At 28.5% G+C, this 20069-nt stretch overlaps 1 protein-coding gene across 1 annotated transcript in view; it reads left to right on the forward strand.

The window, feature by feature from the left end:
• LOC107451264 (sn-1-specific diacylglycerol lipase ABHD11) overlaps positions 1–8880 on the forward strand; it is a 31348-nt gene extending 22468 nt beyond the window's left edge. Inside the window, exons 4-6 of the mRNA XM_087167946.1 lie at positions 1777–1971; positions 3297–3490; positions 8688–8880. Of these exons, the coding sequence (XP_087024072.1) occupies positions 1777–1971; positions 3297–3490; positions 8688–8835 (537 nt within the window). The 3' untranslated portion in view covers positions 8836–8880. The remainder of the gene's footprint in view (positions 1–1776; positions 1972–3296; positions 3491–8687) is intronic.
• Positions 8881–20069: the final 11189 nt, after the last annotated feature.

Below are 20069 nucleotides of genomic sequence, written 5' to 3' on the forward strand. Positions count from 1 at the left end.
AACTCCGAATACGCAGGAAAAAAATTTCTCAAAGTAGGCTCGTTTTAGTGTCTGATTTCCGAACTTAAAATATACTGTCTGCTATAGTTAAGTGGCATATTTGAATTCACCCTCTCGATCCATTAAGATTGAGTCCTAGAACGTAAACATCTGATCATTAGATCAAAAGTTATAAATAGATTTTTGTTTACTGCTCACTGTACACTAAAACGTGATTTTTTTTTCTTTTGAAATTTCGATTTTAATGCCATTACTTCAATCTCCTTCGGGTTGTGCTTACTTTATAAATTTAATCTCAACTATATTTTTCTCTTCACTTTTAAACTGTAAGGACTTTTTCTCCATTTGTAAATTATGAAAAAAATTATTAATCTGATTGCGTAAACAGTTAATTCATTAAAATTGGACATTCTCAATTAATTCCTTTCAATAGTCATTTATATTATTAATAATATTAATTTATACAAAATTATAATGAAGGAAAGTTTGATTAGAAATTTAAAAGTTTTTGCTGCTATAATTAGGGAATTTCTATCGACAAAATTCAAGTAATTTTTTCCCGGAGCAAAATGCATTTTTATTTAAAAGGGAACAATACTGACTTAATATTTATACTATAAAAGACTCTCTAATTGCCAACACCGACGACAGGAGAAATTTTCAATTTTTTCTTTTCCACAAAAAGTTTAAAACTTAAATTATTGTTCTCTCATTATAAAGCAATCATATAATATTCTCGTATCACGTAAAACTTTATAACGAAGTTAATTATCTACCGTTTTGCAGTTATAAAATGAAATAATTATTAAATTATACTTGCATTTTGAAATGTAATACTCAATTGTTCAATGAATTTTACGATTATTATTATAAAACTGCGTATAATGAACATTTCAATTTAAATAATTAGTACAAAATAGCTGCTAAAAATTCTCTTAAACATTTATAAATATTATGCATTTATAAATTTCAGCTTTTCGCATTATTGCTAAATAATCTCTACGTCGAAAAATATTTAAAGAATTTCATAATAACAGAAAATTAAATAAAATTTTTAAAAAAATTGTAAATGGTTATCGAGCAGAACCATTAAGTTTAATTAATGAATATAGAATTGGAAACTAAGTCTCTGCTAAACAGTAAAAAAAAAAAAAAATTTAATCTTTTAAGTAAACAAACTTTATTATAATACTCATTTCATTATTAAGGATTAAAGGTTATTGTGAAATTATTAGTTCGAATTAGTGGATGAGTAGGAAAAGAATTTCACTACTCGAAATACATTAAATGAAAGTTATGAAACTATAGAATATGTAATAATGTGTAATTTTTCTATCTTAGCTCTATTACGACCTTTTAAAAAACGCTAATAAACACAATTTAGTCAACAGATACAAACGATTATGTCGGCGCTATAACAAAAAAATACGCTTTATATTTTATTTGATGCAGAAGAATCGAATGAAGATCCGCTTAATTGAAATGTCGCACCCATATCTAACTTGTTGAATGTTATGCTATATCGAAAACAAAACAAAATCATAAGCACACAGCTGTTTGGCGATTTGCGAGAACGCTCCTTCAACGCCAATAGAAATTTTCGCCAACCCTTTGCAATCTACGGTATGTTTTGTCAATTCGCAATCGGTGCCATCTAGTTTCCCAGACAATCTACTGTCTATTGTATGAGCATTATCAGCTTAAAAAAGATTTTGAATTTTAATATTTATTGTTCATAATGATTTTAAACTAAATTCTTCATCATTTTGTTTTCAGCCAAACAGAGTATCAATGGTAATATCCGAAGACACGCATATAAACCCTATTTGTAATATGCATTTGGCCATCCACTGTAGAACTTATTTACAGGAACTCTCAAAAGCAATTTCAGAGATTCCTAGCTATATGGATGAAGAGGAAGCGACGAAGAAAGTAGTTGATTATATGTTCGAAAGCTCAGCAGTAGTAAATGTAAGTATTTATTGGTTTTATTTACTAACGGCGAACAAAAAAAAGGTATTTCACATCATTTCAATATTGATTAGGTTTATTAACGTCAATTGGACGTACTAAAATCAGTTTACAATTTCCGAAATGTACTTTAGAATTCTCATTTCTCTCTATATAAATTGAATTATTGATGAAAAACAAAGTGGGTGGTATTGACTGCGCTTATTAACGATGAATAAAAATAAAATTAAGTCGCATTAAAATCTGTTTTCAATTATCAAAATTTACTTCAAAATTCACATTTCATCCTATAGAAATGGGATTGGTGACGAAAAGCGAGATAGGGGGCATTGATAGCACTTATTATTGATGAATACAAATATATGAATAAATAAATAAATTAGGTCACATTAAAATCAGTTTAGAGTTTTCTGAAATGTACTTAGAATAAATATTTTTTCCAATTGAGTTAACAGTTAGTTCGGGTAACAGTTTCTGTAGATGCCCCTTTCAGACTCCACAGGTAAATCATAAGGAATTCTATCCTAAAATCATAAAAACTTATACATAATATGTGCCCAATATGTTATTTAAGAGAGGAAGAAAAATATAAACGTTAAAATAATTTGCTGACTTGTAATCATGGTCAACTGAAGCAAAAATGGAGAAAAAATAACAGTTCATTAGTAGGGTCAAATTATAGGTGGTTTCGAATGAGAAGCGGACGCCTTTCAGACTTAATTGGAAAATAATTTGATTTATGATTGTTTATCCACAATCTTTTGAAATGCGGAATATTGATATCGGTAATGATTCATTAGAATTTTATAGTGCATTTGATTTTTTTCAGTTAAATATTTTTTTTCAACTCTTATAATATAAGTTTTTTTACTAGTAATTTTGAATATTATTTTAAACACTTAAGTGATAGAAACTGATACTAAACTAACTTTTCTAAAAAAAACTCTCTTCTACTAGACACTCTGTATGCATTTTAAAGCATGTTATTTATACTTTCATCAGTAATTGACAGTAATCATAAGGTTCCTCCGGGTCTTACAAATTTATAGCATAAGTAGTAACTCCCTGTTTAATGAAGCCATTTCAACATTTTGAAATCTGGCAACTCGGAATTCTCGTACATATATATTTCCTAGAAAAAGAAATGAGTGATCGTCGCAAATGTTTTTGAAAAAATATCGTCGTCTGTTTTATTCCCTTCTCCAGTTTTTGCAATTTGTAGGACCCATGGAATTTCTATGTGTAATAATTTTAACTTTTTTCTACAAATATACTTTAAGGATATCTAACTAATTGCCATTTTTTTTGTTCAATCAACGGAGCAGGTCATACCAAGAGAGATCTCATACAGACAATTCCATCCTCTCAGAAGAAATGCTGATGGGAGATACACGGCAAATTTTAATTTCAAGTCACTCTATCGAAACTTTAGTGACCCTAGCATTCTGAATCCAGAACCTTTTGGTTTATATGAAGGGCCTGCTGTATTTTTATGGGGTACCAAATCTAACATTGACTTGTAAGTAAAATATGCTTTTTTTTAGATTGTGTCAAAAAATGTTGAAATATTTTGTTACGATCTAGCTACTACTTCGGACCTTACAGCTTAAAAGGTCTCTTTCCACTACAGCTTGGATTTTAGGCTAAGTATTTGATTATCATTTTCTCGATGTTTTTGTTTTCAACAAACATTTTGAATGAATATTGATTGATTGATCTAAATGTTTATGCAAAAGCCTTGTTTTAGCCTCCAAGCCTGAAAGAACTCTAGATATTTTTTCAGAACTGCCATAAATAGTTTCTCAAAAACGCAAAGCTTTGAAATTAAATCAAGAAGGTTCAAAAACCGGTCATCACCTACAAAGCTAGTTTTAAACCAGAGGAAAAAAACTGAATAATTAAGTATCATTTTGATATAGAGATATATAATTATTTTTTGATATTAAAATATGGTTAGGTGCAAAATATTCCATAGCAATTGGTGATAACATCACTTAAGTTTTTAATTTAAAAAACAACTAAAACTTTTCGAATAAAGCCTTAAAACGAATACTATACATTATTTTTAAAAAAATCAAAAATGTTAATAATTTTACTAATAATTAGTAATAAAGACCAATAACTAATTCTCCGTAATTGATTATGGTGCTACTTTTAGGGTACTTTTTTGTGCAAACTAAATATTAATTTGCTTAAGCCTCCAAAGAAAGGAGATACTTCAACAGGTCTAGTTCTTTTTTACGTAAAATAGCTACAATGTGTCATCAACTTAAACTCTTGTTTCTCCGTTCTTGTTTTTCTATAGGACTATTTTGATAACATGTTTTTCTTAAAGTACTCCGGAAAACAGCTTTTGAAATCGAGTGTGATATCATTCATATTCATCACCATTACAGGTCATAGTTACTTTTATCACTCTTTATTTTTTTGCATATACTATCTAAAGAACTACTCTCTGAATCACACATTGTATGATAAAAAGCATCAACAAGAAAACTAGCCTTAAACTAAATAATTAATTTGTTGGTTTAGCGAACAATTTTATAAGCAACAACGGCAGCCATCTACTGGTATATTTCCAAGTTTATTTTGAGAACAGGTCATTTCAAGAATACGACATGTTTTCCAACTAAATTTAAATTTCACTGCATAAAATATACTATACCAAGTAAGAGGATATGAATTTTTTACATCCCAACTATGTATCTACGTCAACTAAACTTAAAATGCAAAACATCTCAATTTTGAAAAATAGTAGAAATAACTGCTTTTCAGACTCATTTATTGAATCATTCAGTTAGCAATTTCGGATAGGCATTTCAATACTGTGCATATTTTTGTGTTTAGATATTAAATATTTAAAAAGTTACTTTTATTATTTTTTTAAATTTAAAATAAAAACTGATTTGGATGATTTTGAATTATCGCTTTAATGTAAATTATTCAAAAACAAAAGTTATTTGTCGAAAATCTAAGAACCAACAAATGAATAATAGTAAACAATGCTTAAAGAATTGCTGCTTACAGAATTTTATTGATGTTATTTTGTCGGGGGAAAAATCAATTAACCAATTTTTAATTTATAAAATAACTCCAAATAATTCATTTTTCTAAAAATAACACCAGATATACTTTCCTTACTCTAATTGGATGACAACTTTTTGAAAGATACATCCACGTGGAGTCAATATCCAACATCATTTTATTTTTGAAAATTAAATAATGATGATTAAATGCGTATTTAGATTTTTTTCTCATCATTTATAGTTGAGTTCGGTAAGGAGGTAAAGAGCCTCTAAAGACAACCTGATTAGTCACAAAGAGCTTCTTTCGCCTGATCCAGATAGATCTATTAAAATGTGATTGCCACCGCAATACCCCAACGCAAACTGGTGTAAGAAAATGATGGATGAGGCGGTTTTCTAATATAAGTGCGTCCAAAAAAGCTCTAATACATTTTACAAATAATACGACAACTTCCCCAAGATGCAAGATTGCGAAAAAAATGAACAAAGCTAGCAAAATAGAAATTCAGTGCATAAAAAAGGAACGTTATTAAAAACTTCGTGTCATTTTGGACAGAAGATCAAAACACCCATAAAAAAAGGGACTGGCAAAAAAATAAATAAAAATCAGATTTTAATACCGGATATCCTTACTTCTTTATGATTATCCCTGATAGATATGCAAGTTTTACTCCATGTGGCCATGCCCATGATGAGTTCAAGGTTCTGAAAAAGCTGTTGAGGCTTGGTTGCTAATTCCTGACGTAGACATGGAATCATTACTTGTAGCTGTTTGCATGCTGAAAATGCTAAAGTGTATGTGCTAAAGTGTCACCTTGCATGCTGAAGTGTCACCTAGTAAATTTAATGTAAATCCTGAGTCATTGCCGGTCAATCGATGTGATGATTATTTTCACGTACCAAAATGCCAACATGCCAACATGCTTGCTCTCTAGAGAAAGGTTGTCAATCAAGAGGAACTGTAAGCAAATAGCACTGCTAAAAAAAATCACACACCTCCCAATCACGGACCAACACTTAGCTTTCGTTTTCAGGACTCAATCTTTTAACAATCATGTCACGATTCATATATAATATCGACCCTCCGTCAGAAGATGTGGACATTGCCTGAGCTGGTACTCCTCTCCAAACTTCCTTACAACAACCAACGAGAAGAATTTCAGACGGAACATATTTAAAGTGCAGCTTGCTTCGTATACACTCCAGCTGTTTAACCAGCTGCTAGGATGGAACTCAAAAACCCCGACTATAAATCAAGAGAGTGAGTGATGCCTTTACAGAATGCGCTATAGCCCTTTCAAAAGACATACACAAGAAAGGAGAACCATTTTACCATTGTGTTTACAATTGGCTGAACACACTTGGCGGAAGATATATCGTAAATTCAATAAAACCCAGGGCTGAAAGTGTATATTATACTGAGACGGAAAAGAGTAAAAATGGATACGAAGGGCATTTGATTCCAGCATTTTTTTAGGAACATTCTATTTCTATAAATACCGAGACTTTTATATATATATATATATATATATATATATATATATATATATATATATATATATATATATATATATATATATATATATATATATATATATATATATATATATATATATATATATATATATATATATATATATATATATATATATATATATATATATATATATATATATATATATATATATATATATATATATATATATATATAACTGCTTCTTTCCTGAGAAAAAGTAGATATTGCTGATTAGTTTGAAAAAGAAATTAGATTTACACCTCTGGAAAACAAGTTAAAAGAGAAATTGCTTTACTATCAGCTTTTCCTCTTTTCCATCTCCCTTCCACCCCTGACAAATAATTGCAATCTACATCTTTTTCAGGCACTTTTATTGTTTCGTGAAATTTTATATCCCATAACACTCTATCAAAACTGAAAAATGATTACTACTAAAATTTTGAACATAGTTTTAATAAGTTAAGTAAATTTGGTTTTAGAATGAAATCCTCGTATAATTATTTAGCATATTTGAAGTCACCGTCAGAAACTATTAAGATTGACATTTAGTACGTGGAAATTCAATCATTTGAACGAAAGATATTCAAGGTGATATTTTCTTTTCTGCCCACTGTATATTTTTCGACTGAAAAGGGTAACAAGTTAAGTAAAACTGTTTTATTTGTTTATTTACTTTTCACAAACGCGAATCTTTAAGGAAAATGAACCGAAGATAGAAAAGCATTTTTCCCAAGCTTCTTAAAAAAATTGAGAGGCTTGGTGGTAGGGTAATGACCTTCAATCAAAGGCGCGATACATAGTTGAGTGCAGATTTAGAAATTGGGAGTAAGAACCATATGAAATTTAAACAGCCAATAGGTTAACGTAAATCATAAGGAAAAAAAGATCCTCTAATTAACTGTTATTTTGTCACCGAAGTGGAAATCTCGGAAATATAAGCCTTATCCACCTTCTTGAAGTTTACAGGTTCTAGATCAGGGGTTTCCAACTGGCGGATTGGGGGCCGCATCCGATCCACGAAGCCTTTTTTGTGGCCCGCGAACTGAAATATATAAGTTATCATTTTTTTGAGGACAATTTTCGTAAAAAATCTTTATCGGTCTAAAATACTTTTCTCATTAACAGAAACATAATTTCTTTGTTTCTGTGAAATTTAACATACCAACTGTGCAAAAAAAATTTTTTTCTCGGGTTCTGCCTTCAAGAAAATATTTATTCAAATGCAAAAATATTCATGTATGTTACTCTTTTTTATTTCATTGTTTTGTATTTTATGAATGTAATTCAGCATGTGTGTATCAGAAATTGTCTCGAAGAAATTCTCCGATTTAACTTTTTGAAATCACTCATTTTGGACGAAAATATTCGCACACACATTTGTAAATTTTAAATGTAAATATCTATTCTCTGGTGGTTGCATCAGATAAACCTAAATTTTCTCATTAAGCGTTTTGTGTGGTACAATGTAAGTTTTAATGCCAACCTTTTTAAAGTTTGATATCTTAACAATTAGATATCTGTTGCACATTAATTGTTTAATGCATAGGTGCAGATTAAAGTTATTGCAGCCCAAATTTTCATTATTTATTAAATATTTTAAAAAAAATTATTAGTAGCAATTAAGTATTTTTAAAAATCTACTTCTTATTTTAATTTGTAATTCAATACTTTTGCTTTGTACAACTTGGTAAAAATCTGACAGTAATATTTAATGTTCCTTCAAACATAAAAGAGTCCCGCATTAAATTTTGATAAAGTTGCGGCCCGCCATTTTAATTGTGGTCCTCGGCCTCATGTAAGTTGGAAACCCCTGCTCTAGATGCTTTGGGAAAAGAGATATCTGTGCATTCTCTAGAGTCTCGGCAATTTTTCTTCCACGGAAACAGTGCTTAATGCCCCACTTTAGTTTTAATATATGACTCAAATGCTTTTTGTTGATACAGTATCATACAGTTTCTTCAAAAAAAGTTACATCAAAATTTTTCATACTTCGTTTTTCTCTAAGCCTCTCAAATTTACTTTGATTTTAACATCATATTAGCTGAGTGAAAATGAGAAAATTTTTATTAATTACTCCAATTATTAAAATGTAGCTTGTAATTAATTTACAACTTGATCCCCGATTTCTGAATTTCTTAGTTCCTCTAATGTTTGTATTTTTAATATGTTTTTAGGATGAGTCATAAGCCTGAAATTAAAAAATATTTTCCAAATGCTGAATTCATTGAATTTGAAAACGGTTATCATAATCTACATGCGCAGTTCGAGGAGAAATCGGCAGATATAGCTGTACAAGTTTTGGAAAAATACAATATTTCTTGATCCAATATGAAAATTACTATGAATAAAGTTATGTTATAAAATATTTATTTAGTCTGCTTCATATTTTATACAATTATACTTTTTAAAATGTAAACTGCATTACGTTCAAATAGTGATCATGGACAGACTCGGCTTGCGAAATGTAAAATGGGTCATATTTGATAGTTAACAACTTTGTGGCTTTTATAGACATTTGTTACTAAACAGGAAATTAATATATGCAATGTTTTAAATTATTATTATTTTTTGCATTAATACTTCATCAAATTAAATTAATTAACACTTTAAATTTTAACATTAACACTTTATTAATGTTATATATTAATATTTATATTCTAAGGTGCCCTCATCATTTACTTCCACATCAATAAAATTGAAGTCTCACGGATCTAGTCTACTATCTGCTAGATACTATAATACAGTCAAAACAAAACATGACAGGTAAAATATAAATATACTAAGATATTAACGTGATCCAACGAGCAAAAAAAGTATTTTGTTGAGTAGAAATAAAATTTTAGATCAGCGTGATTTTGTTTTTATCTAATTTTTCTATTATCTGAAACTGACAAAACATAACTATTCTAAAGCACTTATCTGGTCTAAAATGCAGGAGAAGTATAACGTTAAACGTAAAAGTATATGTTACGCTCTAAAATTTAATTTGATTGAATATTAAATCAAATGAAATTTTAGAGCACCATCAGTTTGTTTTATATAAACTTGTCGTCTGAAGCAGATTAAATATAACTATATTAAGTAGAGAAGAGTATAAAATGCAGAGTGTATCAGTTTTACAAATTTGTAAAAATTAAAAGAAAACTATTTATTCATGGACATAATGAGAAATAAAAGAGTAAAAACTTTCATTAAAACTCAAAATTTTTTATATAGAATACATTTAGTATGTATATAATATAAAGATTTAACACAAAAACTGACAAATGTTGAAAAAAAAAACTCGATACAAAATTTTTCAAAAGATTTTTCAATGCCTGAAATTAGTAATAATTTTGAGTCTCTACTAAGTAAATGATACCATTCTGTAATGTTCGATAACTCCTCTCAAACTTGGCAGGATTTTCCTTTAAAAACGAAATTAAAGAATAAATTTGGTCTCATCTTCATTAAAATCTTAGAAAAAAACGTTTTTTAAAAAAATCATTCAACAATTTTAAAACCATTCATTGCAATAAGTGCTTCACAAAAGCATACCAAATTCAAAACGCCAACTTTAAAATGCGAATGAAATCCATAACTCTTATTTGAAAACCTAATATGTAAACTGAACTGAATTCTCTAATATGAATAATAATTTTGTGCATTTAAAAAAATAATATAATATAACGTTCAGTAAAATCCAGCAAAAGTGGCAGGATTCTTCCATCTAAGCTATATTGAGAAACAAATGTATTATTTATATGTGTAATAACGATTGAAATAATTGTTAAATATAAAAGAGTTATCTCAATTATTAATCACAATGATAAAAAGTGAAGTAAAAAATTTATTTTTAAAAAATAATTTTCGTGTCTTGAAATCATTCGTTGCGATATGTGTGTTGAAACCATTCGTACCATAATTGCCTATCGAATTCAAAATGTCAGAACTAAAATGGAAGGGATACAAGCGAATGAAATCGGTGAAGTATGCAAGCGAAGAGGATGCAATCGGAGGAGGATGCAAATGAATAAAATGCATGGGTAATTTTTAGTTGAAAACTGAATATGTTGTAGATAGGATCTATAACTCATGTATATGCACGACCAAATATTTTTTTTTACCCCAAAATCTCTTTTTAACAAAATTGTTTTACTTTCAATGATAATTTCTTCATGATTCTAAAATTAATAGTAATTTGAAGTCTCCAGAAATAAATAATTTTAATATATAACGTTCATTATATTCTGGCAAATGTGGCAGGATTCTTTCTAAACGATATTCAGAAATAAATTTATTCTTTTAATGAACAAAAACGATTAAAAAAATTTTAAATATAAAACAGTTATCTCATTTATTTATAATGCTTATTATAAAAAAAAACATTTTTTTAAAAATCTTTTATAAGTTTTGAAATCATTCGTTGCAATGAATGCATCGTAAGTGCATATTGAACTCAAAATGTCAGGGCTAAAATGCAAAGGAAATCGGTATTTATAATTTGTTAACTGAACTGAAATCTCTAGAATTAATAATCATTTTGAGCATCTAAAAAAATAATACCATTATATAAAGTTCAGTAAATTCTGGCAAACGTGGCATGATTCTTCTTTATAAATGATATTGAAAAACAAATTTATTTTTTTTATCAGTAATAAGGAAAAAAATTTTAAATATAAGAGTTATCTCATTTATTAACCACGCTTATAAATAAAGAAGATACTTTTTTAAAAACTTTTATGAGTGTTGAAACCATTCGTTGCGATAAATGCGCCATAAATGCTTATGGAATTCAAAATGTCAATTCAAAAATGCAAATGAAATCCGTAATTCTTATTTGAGAACTGAATATGTTGTAGATTAAAGAACTCACTCACGGAACTAACAATATGCACACACGTCAAAGTAAGTCAGTATCTTTCATAACAATTAAAATCAATAATAAGAGATAATAATAATCATAACTACCATTCCGTACCTTGTAACACGTCGACAGTAATATTTTCTTGTTATGAATGCTTGGACAACCTCAAAGTAAAAGCTTTCTGGAAAGTCGTACCCAGTTAAGAATTTTAAATTTGAGTAGAAATTTACACCATTAGAATGGTTTATAACAATAGTGCCTCCTCCCTAGTCAGTCTCTAAGCTCGCTAACCCAAAAAGATTTCGGCAAAAAATTATGTAGTTTTTAATTGTAAACCTAATTTTCTTCACTCGCAGCCTATAGTCCTATTTGAAGTGTATCCTATTCCTTGGCGACAAAAAAAAAAATAAACTACACGTAAACTCTTAATTGCACACTGAAAAAACATGGTCTAAACTATTTGGTAAAATTTACCGCGTTTCAGGCCTAATGGGTACACCAGAGAGTTTGGTATTTTTTAACGAAGTGCTTTGGTAAAATTAACCATAAAATATGGCTTTATAATCTGTGATATATTTAGGTAAATGTGAGAAAAAAATTGGTAATTTCATCATACCTTAGAGTATGGCATAACAACCATTTATTTGGTTAAATATAATTTTCAATTTCGTATTTTTTTCGTATTCCTCAGGGATGTTTCCCTGACCGTTGCCAACAGCCAGCTCTAGGGTGACGTAAATAAAGTACCCACCTACCTAAAATCTCGAACGGGCTATTTTGATGAAGGTACAGTACGTTCTGGAAAGCCAGTTGAAGTCAATGAAGACACAGTGAGGTCAACAATTGTTGCAAAGCAGGGAATGACAATTCGTGAGATCGCTGAAAGATTAACTATAACGAATTCGACAATCTCAAAGCTCGACACATGGGTTCATAGAATTATTTAATAAACGCATTGTATACGTTAGATGAGGACGTCTCAAAATTATTTCTTATAGAGCCAATACTTTTTCATGGTATCTTTAAACTTCTGGTACATGATTCGTATCCAAATCTAAACTCATGTTGCTCATTGATATATGTTCTAGGAGCCACGATTTGTTCATTTTTTAATAATTGGATTGGTATAAGTTTGAGAATATTTTTAATGTATCGAATGGAAAGGATTGTATATACTACTTCTACTTAAAGATAAGGTGCGTTTAACTTGACACTCATATCAACCACCAAGTAAACAAAATCTCTCGACACCAAGTAAACAAATAACATCTCTCTAGGTTTCTCGTATTTCCAGTGCCTCCGTCTTATCCAACAACAAGAAGTTCAAAAGCATCAATTTCTTCACTACTTGGAAAATTCAAAATAGTTTTCGTTATACTTGACGCTGAAGGAATTCGTGGACGTGCCCATGATTCCTGGTTTTTGAATAATTCATATATGTTCTTCCATTTTTAGATCTTATATTTTAACATTACATCAATCTGTGTTAATCGAAGATGCTTTGCACTTCATCATCTTTATTTTTTTGCCATCCTTTTATCTCTGCTAATCATATAATAATGCTGATGCAAGAACAGCAGGAGTTCTGTTTAGAATTACATATAAATATATTCTCGCAAATGTTCCAATCCCTGGATTCTGGTTTGAGGTGTAATTAAAGGTTGAAGGTGGTTAATAGCCAGAGACTTCTGCTATTTTTTTCTTTTTACTCTTATTTGCTTTTTTCATCAAAGACTCTTGACTGTTTTCACCACAAAGAAATATTATATTTTAATTTTTTTATGTTTTTTTTTTATTTGATTAATTTTCTTTATATTATGAGTGCATAGAACGTCTATCCTTTCTTCTCAGTGTCTCCCCTTCTCACTTTCTCTGCTTGAGTGACCAAAACTTAGAACATTCCTTGTCATTAAATCTTAATCCGTACCACCCTTGATAATCTGATATTGACCTTCCCTTCTTCAAACTGCATGTCTAATTCAGCCAGGAAAAAAATATCTTTTCCCTGCAGAAAAACCTTACGTATGAAATACAGAGCAGCAAGATGGAATCCTTTCTTAAAATCATTGTAATATTCAAACAAACCAGATTTCTCAGTTTCGGAAAAAAAAGAGGAATGAAGATTTTTTCTATAGTTTCAAGATTTTCTTTCAACGGAGTTTTAATTAAATTTAAAAAAATATTGAATTTTTATTACATTTTATAAAAAGCGAATATAAAATATTTTATTCTCTTCAGAACAATCAATGTAATGGCTAATTTTTTATTTCAATACTAATGTACAATTAATTCACTGCAGCCATAAAATCGAAAACAAAAATCTATTTATAACTTCTTACCACAAAAACGTTTCAGTTCCCACAGTCTTTTTGGCGATTCGCTTTCGCCACATTATTTTCAAATTTGTATAGATTATTGGGGGTTAGCTTTATTTTAGGATAAGTTATTTTTCGAAAAATCACCAACAATGGATCCCTTCCCATGCTTTTAACTGTCTGTCGGGAACAATTTAATCCCTTCATGGGGGATTTATCTCCCATAGCCTGTCCTTATTAATATTATTATGCAAAATTTATTTAACTGAGAAAGTCTTATTATGGATAAAATAAAATTTTATATCTCGCGTTCTACAAATACTAAATAAAAGTTCTTACATAATTATGATCCATTTTTCATCTTCAACTGTCATTTTCATTGCCCTGTTTTCATCACACTCTTCAATTTGTCAATTATACCATACATCTTCCAATCACACATAATGTCGTCAATATACTGTTAGAATTTTTTTCTTCTTCAAATTAACACATCGTGATAGCATGGTTTCCTCCGGCATTAATCAGCTCCCTGCGACGTTATACCACGGGACGCTGATCGCAGGCTCAGCGGGGAGACTATCCCAGAAAAGTCATGCAGAGCGATAGAATCTGTGGAAGAGGTCATAGAAAGGAAAGAGTTTTGGGGACTAGGTAAAATTAAAATGTTGTTGGTTTTCTGTACGTGCTGCGATTTCGTAATGAAATATTTTAAAGCTTATTTTCTTTTAAGAAATTAGTAATGTGAGTGCTTATTTTCACTAGCAAATTATTTATTTGTCCTGAGTTTAATAGTCCTTCTAAATTGAAAAGTTTTTCTAATGTTTGAAATTTGTCCGCAATTATCGCTTCCAATTATGTTGTGCGTTTGTTTATGGTCTTAGCATAAGTACTTAGAGTTTATATACCAACTTAAAACAGAAACAAATAGAAAAAAAATAAGTAAGTGATAACGATTATCATTCGACTATGGAAAAGGTTTTTATATCTTTCTAGAATGTAATAAAATACATTCTCGAAGTTAATTTAGATAATAATATTTCAAAACTAATAAACAAATACTAAAATAAGCTTAAAATTAATGAAAATTATAATGATGTTTACCTATAAATTCAATTCTTATTTAAAGGTATTTTTATTTCGTCCCATCTTGATTGTAAGGAAACATAATATACAGTGTGCGAAACAAAAAACGGACCACTCAGACGAAATTTTGGTCTAATGAAGGGATCTCCATGTTTTGGGACTCATTCTTAAAGGTTCAAGGGGGTGACATCAAAATTGCTAATTCCTTCGTTCCAGACGATATTTCAAGTTACAGAATCAGACACAAAAACTTATTTTCTTTGAATAAGCATAATTTTCTTTAGACGGATTCGGATTTTGGAAATACTAAATATAGGGGGGTTGCATAAATCTGGAAAATATGACTCCGATTGTTTCGTCAGATGAGTGGTACAAAGCTTAGTCCCCTTAATGTTCATTTTACTTCTTGAGTATATTTTGCCATACCTGGATAACTTTTAAAGCAAACTGAAAATTTTTGAAACAGAATTAAAAAATTCGTAAATCTAAAAGTAATTTTATGCAGAGAATAACTTTTAGTATTCATTTTTTTTATGTCATTTAATAATAATTGAAAAAAGTTTGAATTGCAAGGTATGCAATTTTTAGATCATTTTAAAGAATGTAGTTTTACATGGAGAAATAGGAAATTTGAGAAAAATCGGTTTAATACTTCCTGAGAAATAAATTTTTAGAAATGCGTTTTAAATTAAATTTCTCAGGCACTTTTCAACTGATTTCATTCAAATTTTGTGTTTTCACCAGCAAAATTTATAATTAAAAAATTAAAATTCGACACGTAAAATTTAAAATTAAAATTTTTCCGAATATCATTAAATAAAATAAAATAATAAATATTTAATAAAATAAATTTTTTTCATGAGATTAGCTTCACGAAAAGAAATTTTATAACTGTGCGCAAAATTTTTTAACTCGTTTAAAACATTTTCCAGACATGACGAAATACGCAAAAATTAACAATAAGGGGTCTAATCTTTAGATCGCCATTAAGATTGAGTCCTAAAACTATAAATGGGAAAAAACTATAAAACTATAAAACTATAAATGGGAAAATCCAATAGTCTTCCTCAAGACACATCTATTGGAATAATTTAAAGCGATATTTCTGAATAAAGAATAATTAACCTAAGACAAAAATTATTCTTTGTATGTGTCGATATCGCAAAAAAATATTTGTTGAAAAAGAGCATGAAAATTTAAGAAAGCAGTAACCAAACTTACCGGCTTGTAGCAAAATGTGGTTTAGGTTTAAATGTAGAAAAATTAAACAGTTAACAAAATTTGCGAAGAGGTAAAATATTTGAAGCTGCACTTATAGCTTGAATCGAATAAAATAAAATTAAAAAATATATTTGGTCGATAAAATTTTTTAAGCAAGTAATATATTAGTGCTGCCATGTATGAGATAACTAGTAAAAAGTTTATTATTCAGAAATTAACTTAATGAAACTCAATATAAGAAAAAAAATTTATTAAATTTATTGCAATTAAAAAAAAGTTAAATGTAGTAATTTAATTAACAGACTAAAACAGGAACTATCATTCATTTCCATTTCATCTTTCATAGGGTAGCTTATTTAAAAGTCAGGGCCTGCACATACGGATAGAAAGCCGTTTATGGACTTTATCCTTCATTCATACATCCTTACATAATTTTAAAGTTTACATATTCCCATCTTTCATAGGGTGACTTATTTGAAAATCAGAGCCTGCACATATGGATAGAAAGCCGTTTATAAACTTTATCCTTCATTCATACTCCCTTACATAATTTGAAAAACTTTATGCATGACCTGCATTCATTTGGCGTGGTTGTTTAAAAACCAGAGCCCATTCCATTCTTACAAAAAATAATAATAATATAAAAAATATTAATAATATAAAAAATAATAATAAAAAGAAATATAAATAAATAAATAAAAGTTAAACTGTTTATTATACTGGACAGTTAAAAAAATTAAAGTTATTTTAAGAGGCTACGAAATATTAAGAAGTTATTTAAAAAAATATGTAACTAATCCAGTATAAAAGGTCATACATCCAAACTATTCCGTCCAGTGACTTTAGGAATAGTTTAACATAGTTAGTTCCTACCTTAAAAAAATAGTGCGTGGATTCCCTCCGCGTGGAAGAAGTGAAACTTCGTAATGTGGAAATGAAAATAGGAAGGGGTAGAAATTGATTTTTAGTGAAATCATATTGTTACTCAACTTTATTAACAAACTTTAACATTATAATCAAACTTTATTAACAATGCTTACAATTCACAATTGATCGCATCTTCTAATTATCTTTTTCGAGTGGAGAAATATCCAAATCTATAACATTTACAATGGGATTATGATAACTTAAGTAAGATACGAAATGTTTGAGTTCAATTTTTTCAATATTTCTTGCAAAAACTGCATCAATGGTAGTTCCCCCTTCGGTTGTTTGATCATTCCTACCATTTATCATTTCAATCCAAATTTGTCTTTAAGGAAGGTTAATATTGTTTCAGCTTCAGGTAACGAGAAATTTAACGCAACAGTGCTTTCATACCCCCTCCAAGGTAGCGTTAAACGTTTAACGCAACCCTGTTGAAAACAGCATTAGAAGTTTCACTTCAAAAATCAGAGCTCAAAAAGCAGAAAGATTAAATAAAAAACAAAATAAATGCACCAAATTTTTTAATATATTTTTAAAACAGAATTTAAGAAATGAACTAGGAAAATGGCTATTAATTAAACAGTTTTTGTACTTATCAGTATCAATTAAAAACTCGTTATAGTACGAAATATTTATTAAATATCCTTATTTCTGACTCTCACCGGTGAATGTCAAAAATCACATAGTCGCTTTGGTGAATGTCCGAAATATTTGTTATATCCAATTTTATATTAATTTATTGGTTAATAATATTATATTTATTTGATACATTCATATTTATTCTATATTTTAATACTTACTGACGATAGATTAGAGGAAACATCAGTGTTTGGAGTATCGGGCAAATATATAGCGGGCAATGGCCCTTGAGCTTAAAAAAACATCAGTGTAGGGTATACCGGGCAAATGTATACCGGGCAGTGGCCCTTAACCTTTAAAAAACATCAGTGTAGGGTATACCGGGCAGTGGCACTTAACCTTAAAAAACATCATTGTAGGGTATACCGGGCAAATGTATACCGGGCAGTGGCACTTAAACTTTAGAAACATCAGTGTAGGGTTAAAATATCGAATAAATGTAATTTTATCCACGAATAAATTCATATCAAATCGAATGCAATAAATATTTCGGACATTCACCAAAGCATATCTGTCATTGTCGACATGAACCGGAGAGGGTCCGAACGTACAAGAATGTAATGAAATATTCGATCTTTCACCGTGACACACACACATATACATATATATATATATATATATATATATATATATATATATATATATATATATATATATATATATATATATATATATATATATATATATATATATATATATATATATATATATATATATATATATATATATATATATATATATATATATATATATATATATATATATATATATATATATATATATATATATATATATATATATATAATATAACTCTAATAATAATAACAATAGCCATGAAAATAAGTATTTTTCTAAACACGGTTTTAAACACATTCCAATAGAAGTTTTGAATTTCATTAAAGTCCCTAAGAAACTTCTCGAAGATGAGAATAAATATATGATTATTAATGAATCCATTTATCCGTACGGTGAGAACAGCAATTTCAGTTTTAAATCTTATAATAATAATAATGAGTGTATTTCAAATTTTTTAAACTTAGTTGAAGACCTATCTGTAGGCTTAAAAATAATTATAAGCGCAAAAATATACCCAAACCAGACTATTCAATTTTAGATTTTACTAATAAAATTTTTAATTGTCTTAACTTAAACACATTTATTATTAGTAAAAATAAAAACCATCTTCCCATTCAACCAAATTGTAAACCCACTTTAAGATATACAAAAAGTTTAAAAAATTTAATTTGCAATTATAAGGATTTGGCTACAAATAATTTGAACTATCTTTGTAATTGTACTGAACATAAAGATACTTCTTTTTTTGATATCTTCCATAATCATGTTGTTACCGGAGATTTAGATATTATTGATAATGATAAAATTAAAAAATTTATGTCTTTAGGTCATAAAATTAGACACTCTTTTTCAACTTCTAAAAATAAGGTTATTTCTAATTTTATTAGAAGTCTTGATGAGTTTATTTTAAAATTATCTTACAGATATAATTTTCCAATTGAAGGTTTTTTTGATTGGAGAGAAAATATCAGTAAAGATTTTAAAATTAATATAAAAATGAACAAATTAGTTTTTCATGAAGATTTTAATTTTAACTCTGTACTAAAATTATATATATTAAAATATTAAAAAAATTCAAAAATAAATTTCGTATTACCACTGTTGATAAAGCTAGTAATAATTTTGTTAATTTTGGATAACTTTTTTCCAATGAACTTATCAGCAATATAACACAAAAAAAACTCAGCACAAGCAGTGCTATTATTAACAATAAAGTGAATGCTGTTTATAAAATACTGAAAATTAAACCAAATAATATTACCAATTTTCCTTATTTTTTCTTTCACCGACGTATTTAGTGTTTGTCGACATTCACCGGTGAAAGTCAAAAACCACCGATTTCGGTCTTTCGCCGTGACTTATATATATATATATAAATATATATATAAACTGGAAAATAAGAGATATAATCTTTTCATCAGCCCACACGTTTATATCCGCAAAAAAGAGCGCTATCTGACATTGTATCAATATAGCCAATGCAAAATATATTAATACAATAGTGTGAGGAGCACTCGAAAAAATTTTTTGCAAAAATTACAACAAATAAAATAGAACACTATAAGTAAAAATAAGACGTGAAAACAGAAAATAAAATAAAATAAAAAGAAAAAACAGTATAAAAGAAAATTACTAAAGCGAGTAGCGAAATCAGATGTACTTACATGAACGGGAAATTTTTTAAGAATGATTTAAAAATATTTTCGCAACAAGATTGCCAGATTACTAAATATGGAAACAAAAGCGCAAATTGAGTGTCACTAGAGGAATTTAAAGTGCCGTTCTTACTGCATTACTGAAGTGATTTGTTATGCTGGGCATTGATTTGTTAGTTACCAAGGATGGGCCCGAAATGGATGTGCGCAAGGTAATATTATACTGGATAATTTAAAAAGTTGAACATAAATAATTTTAGAAAATAAATAAATATTTATTTAACGAAAAATATA

The sequence above is a fragment of the Parasteatoda tepidariorum genome, chromosome 7 (assembly GCF_982258835.1).
Source record: "Parasteatoda tepidariorum strain Cologne lab strain chromosome 7, Ptep-v5.0, whole genome shotgun sequence".
Classification (NCBI taxonomy): Eukaryota; Metazoa; Arthropoda; class Arachnida; order Araneae; family Theridiidae; genus Parasteatoda; species Parasteatoda tepidariorum.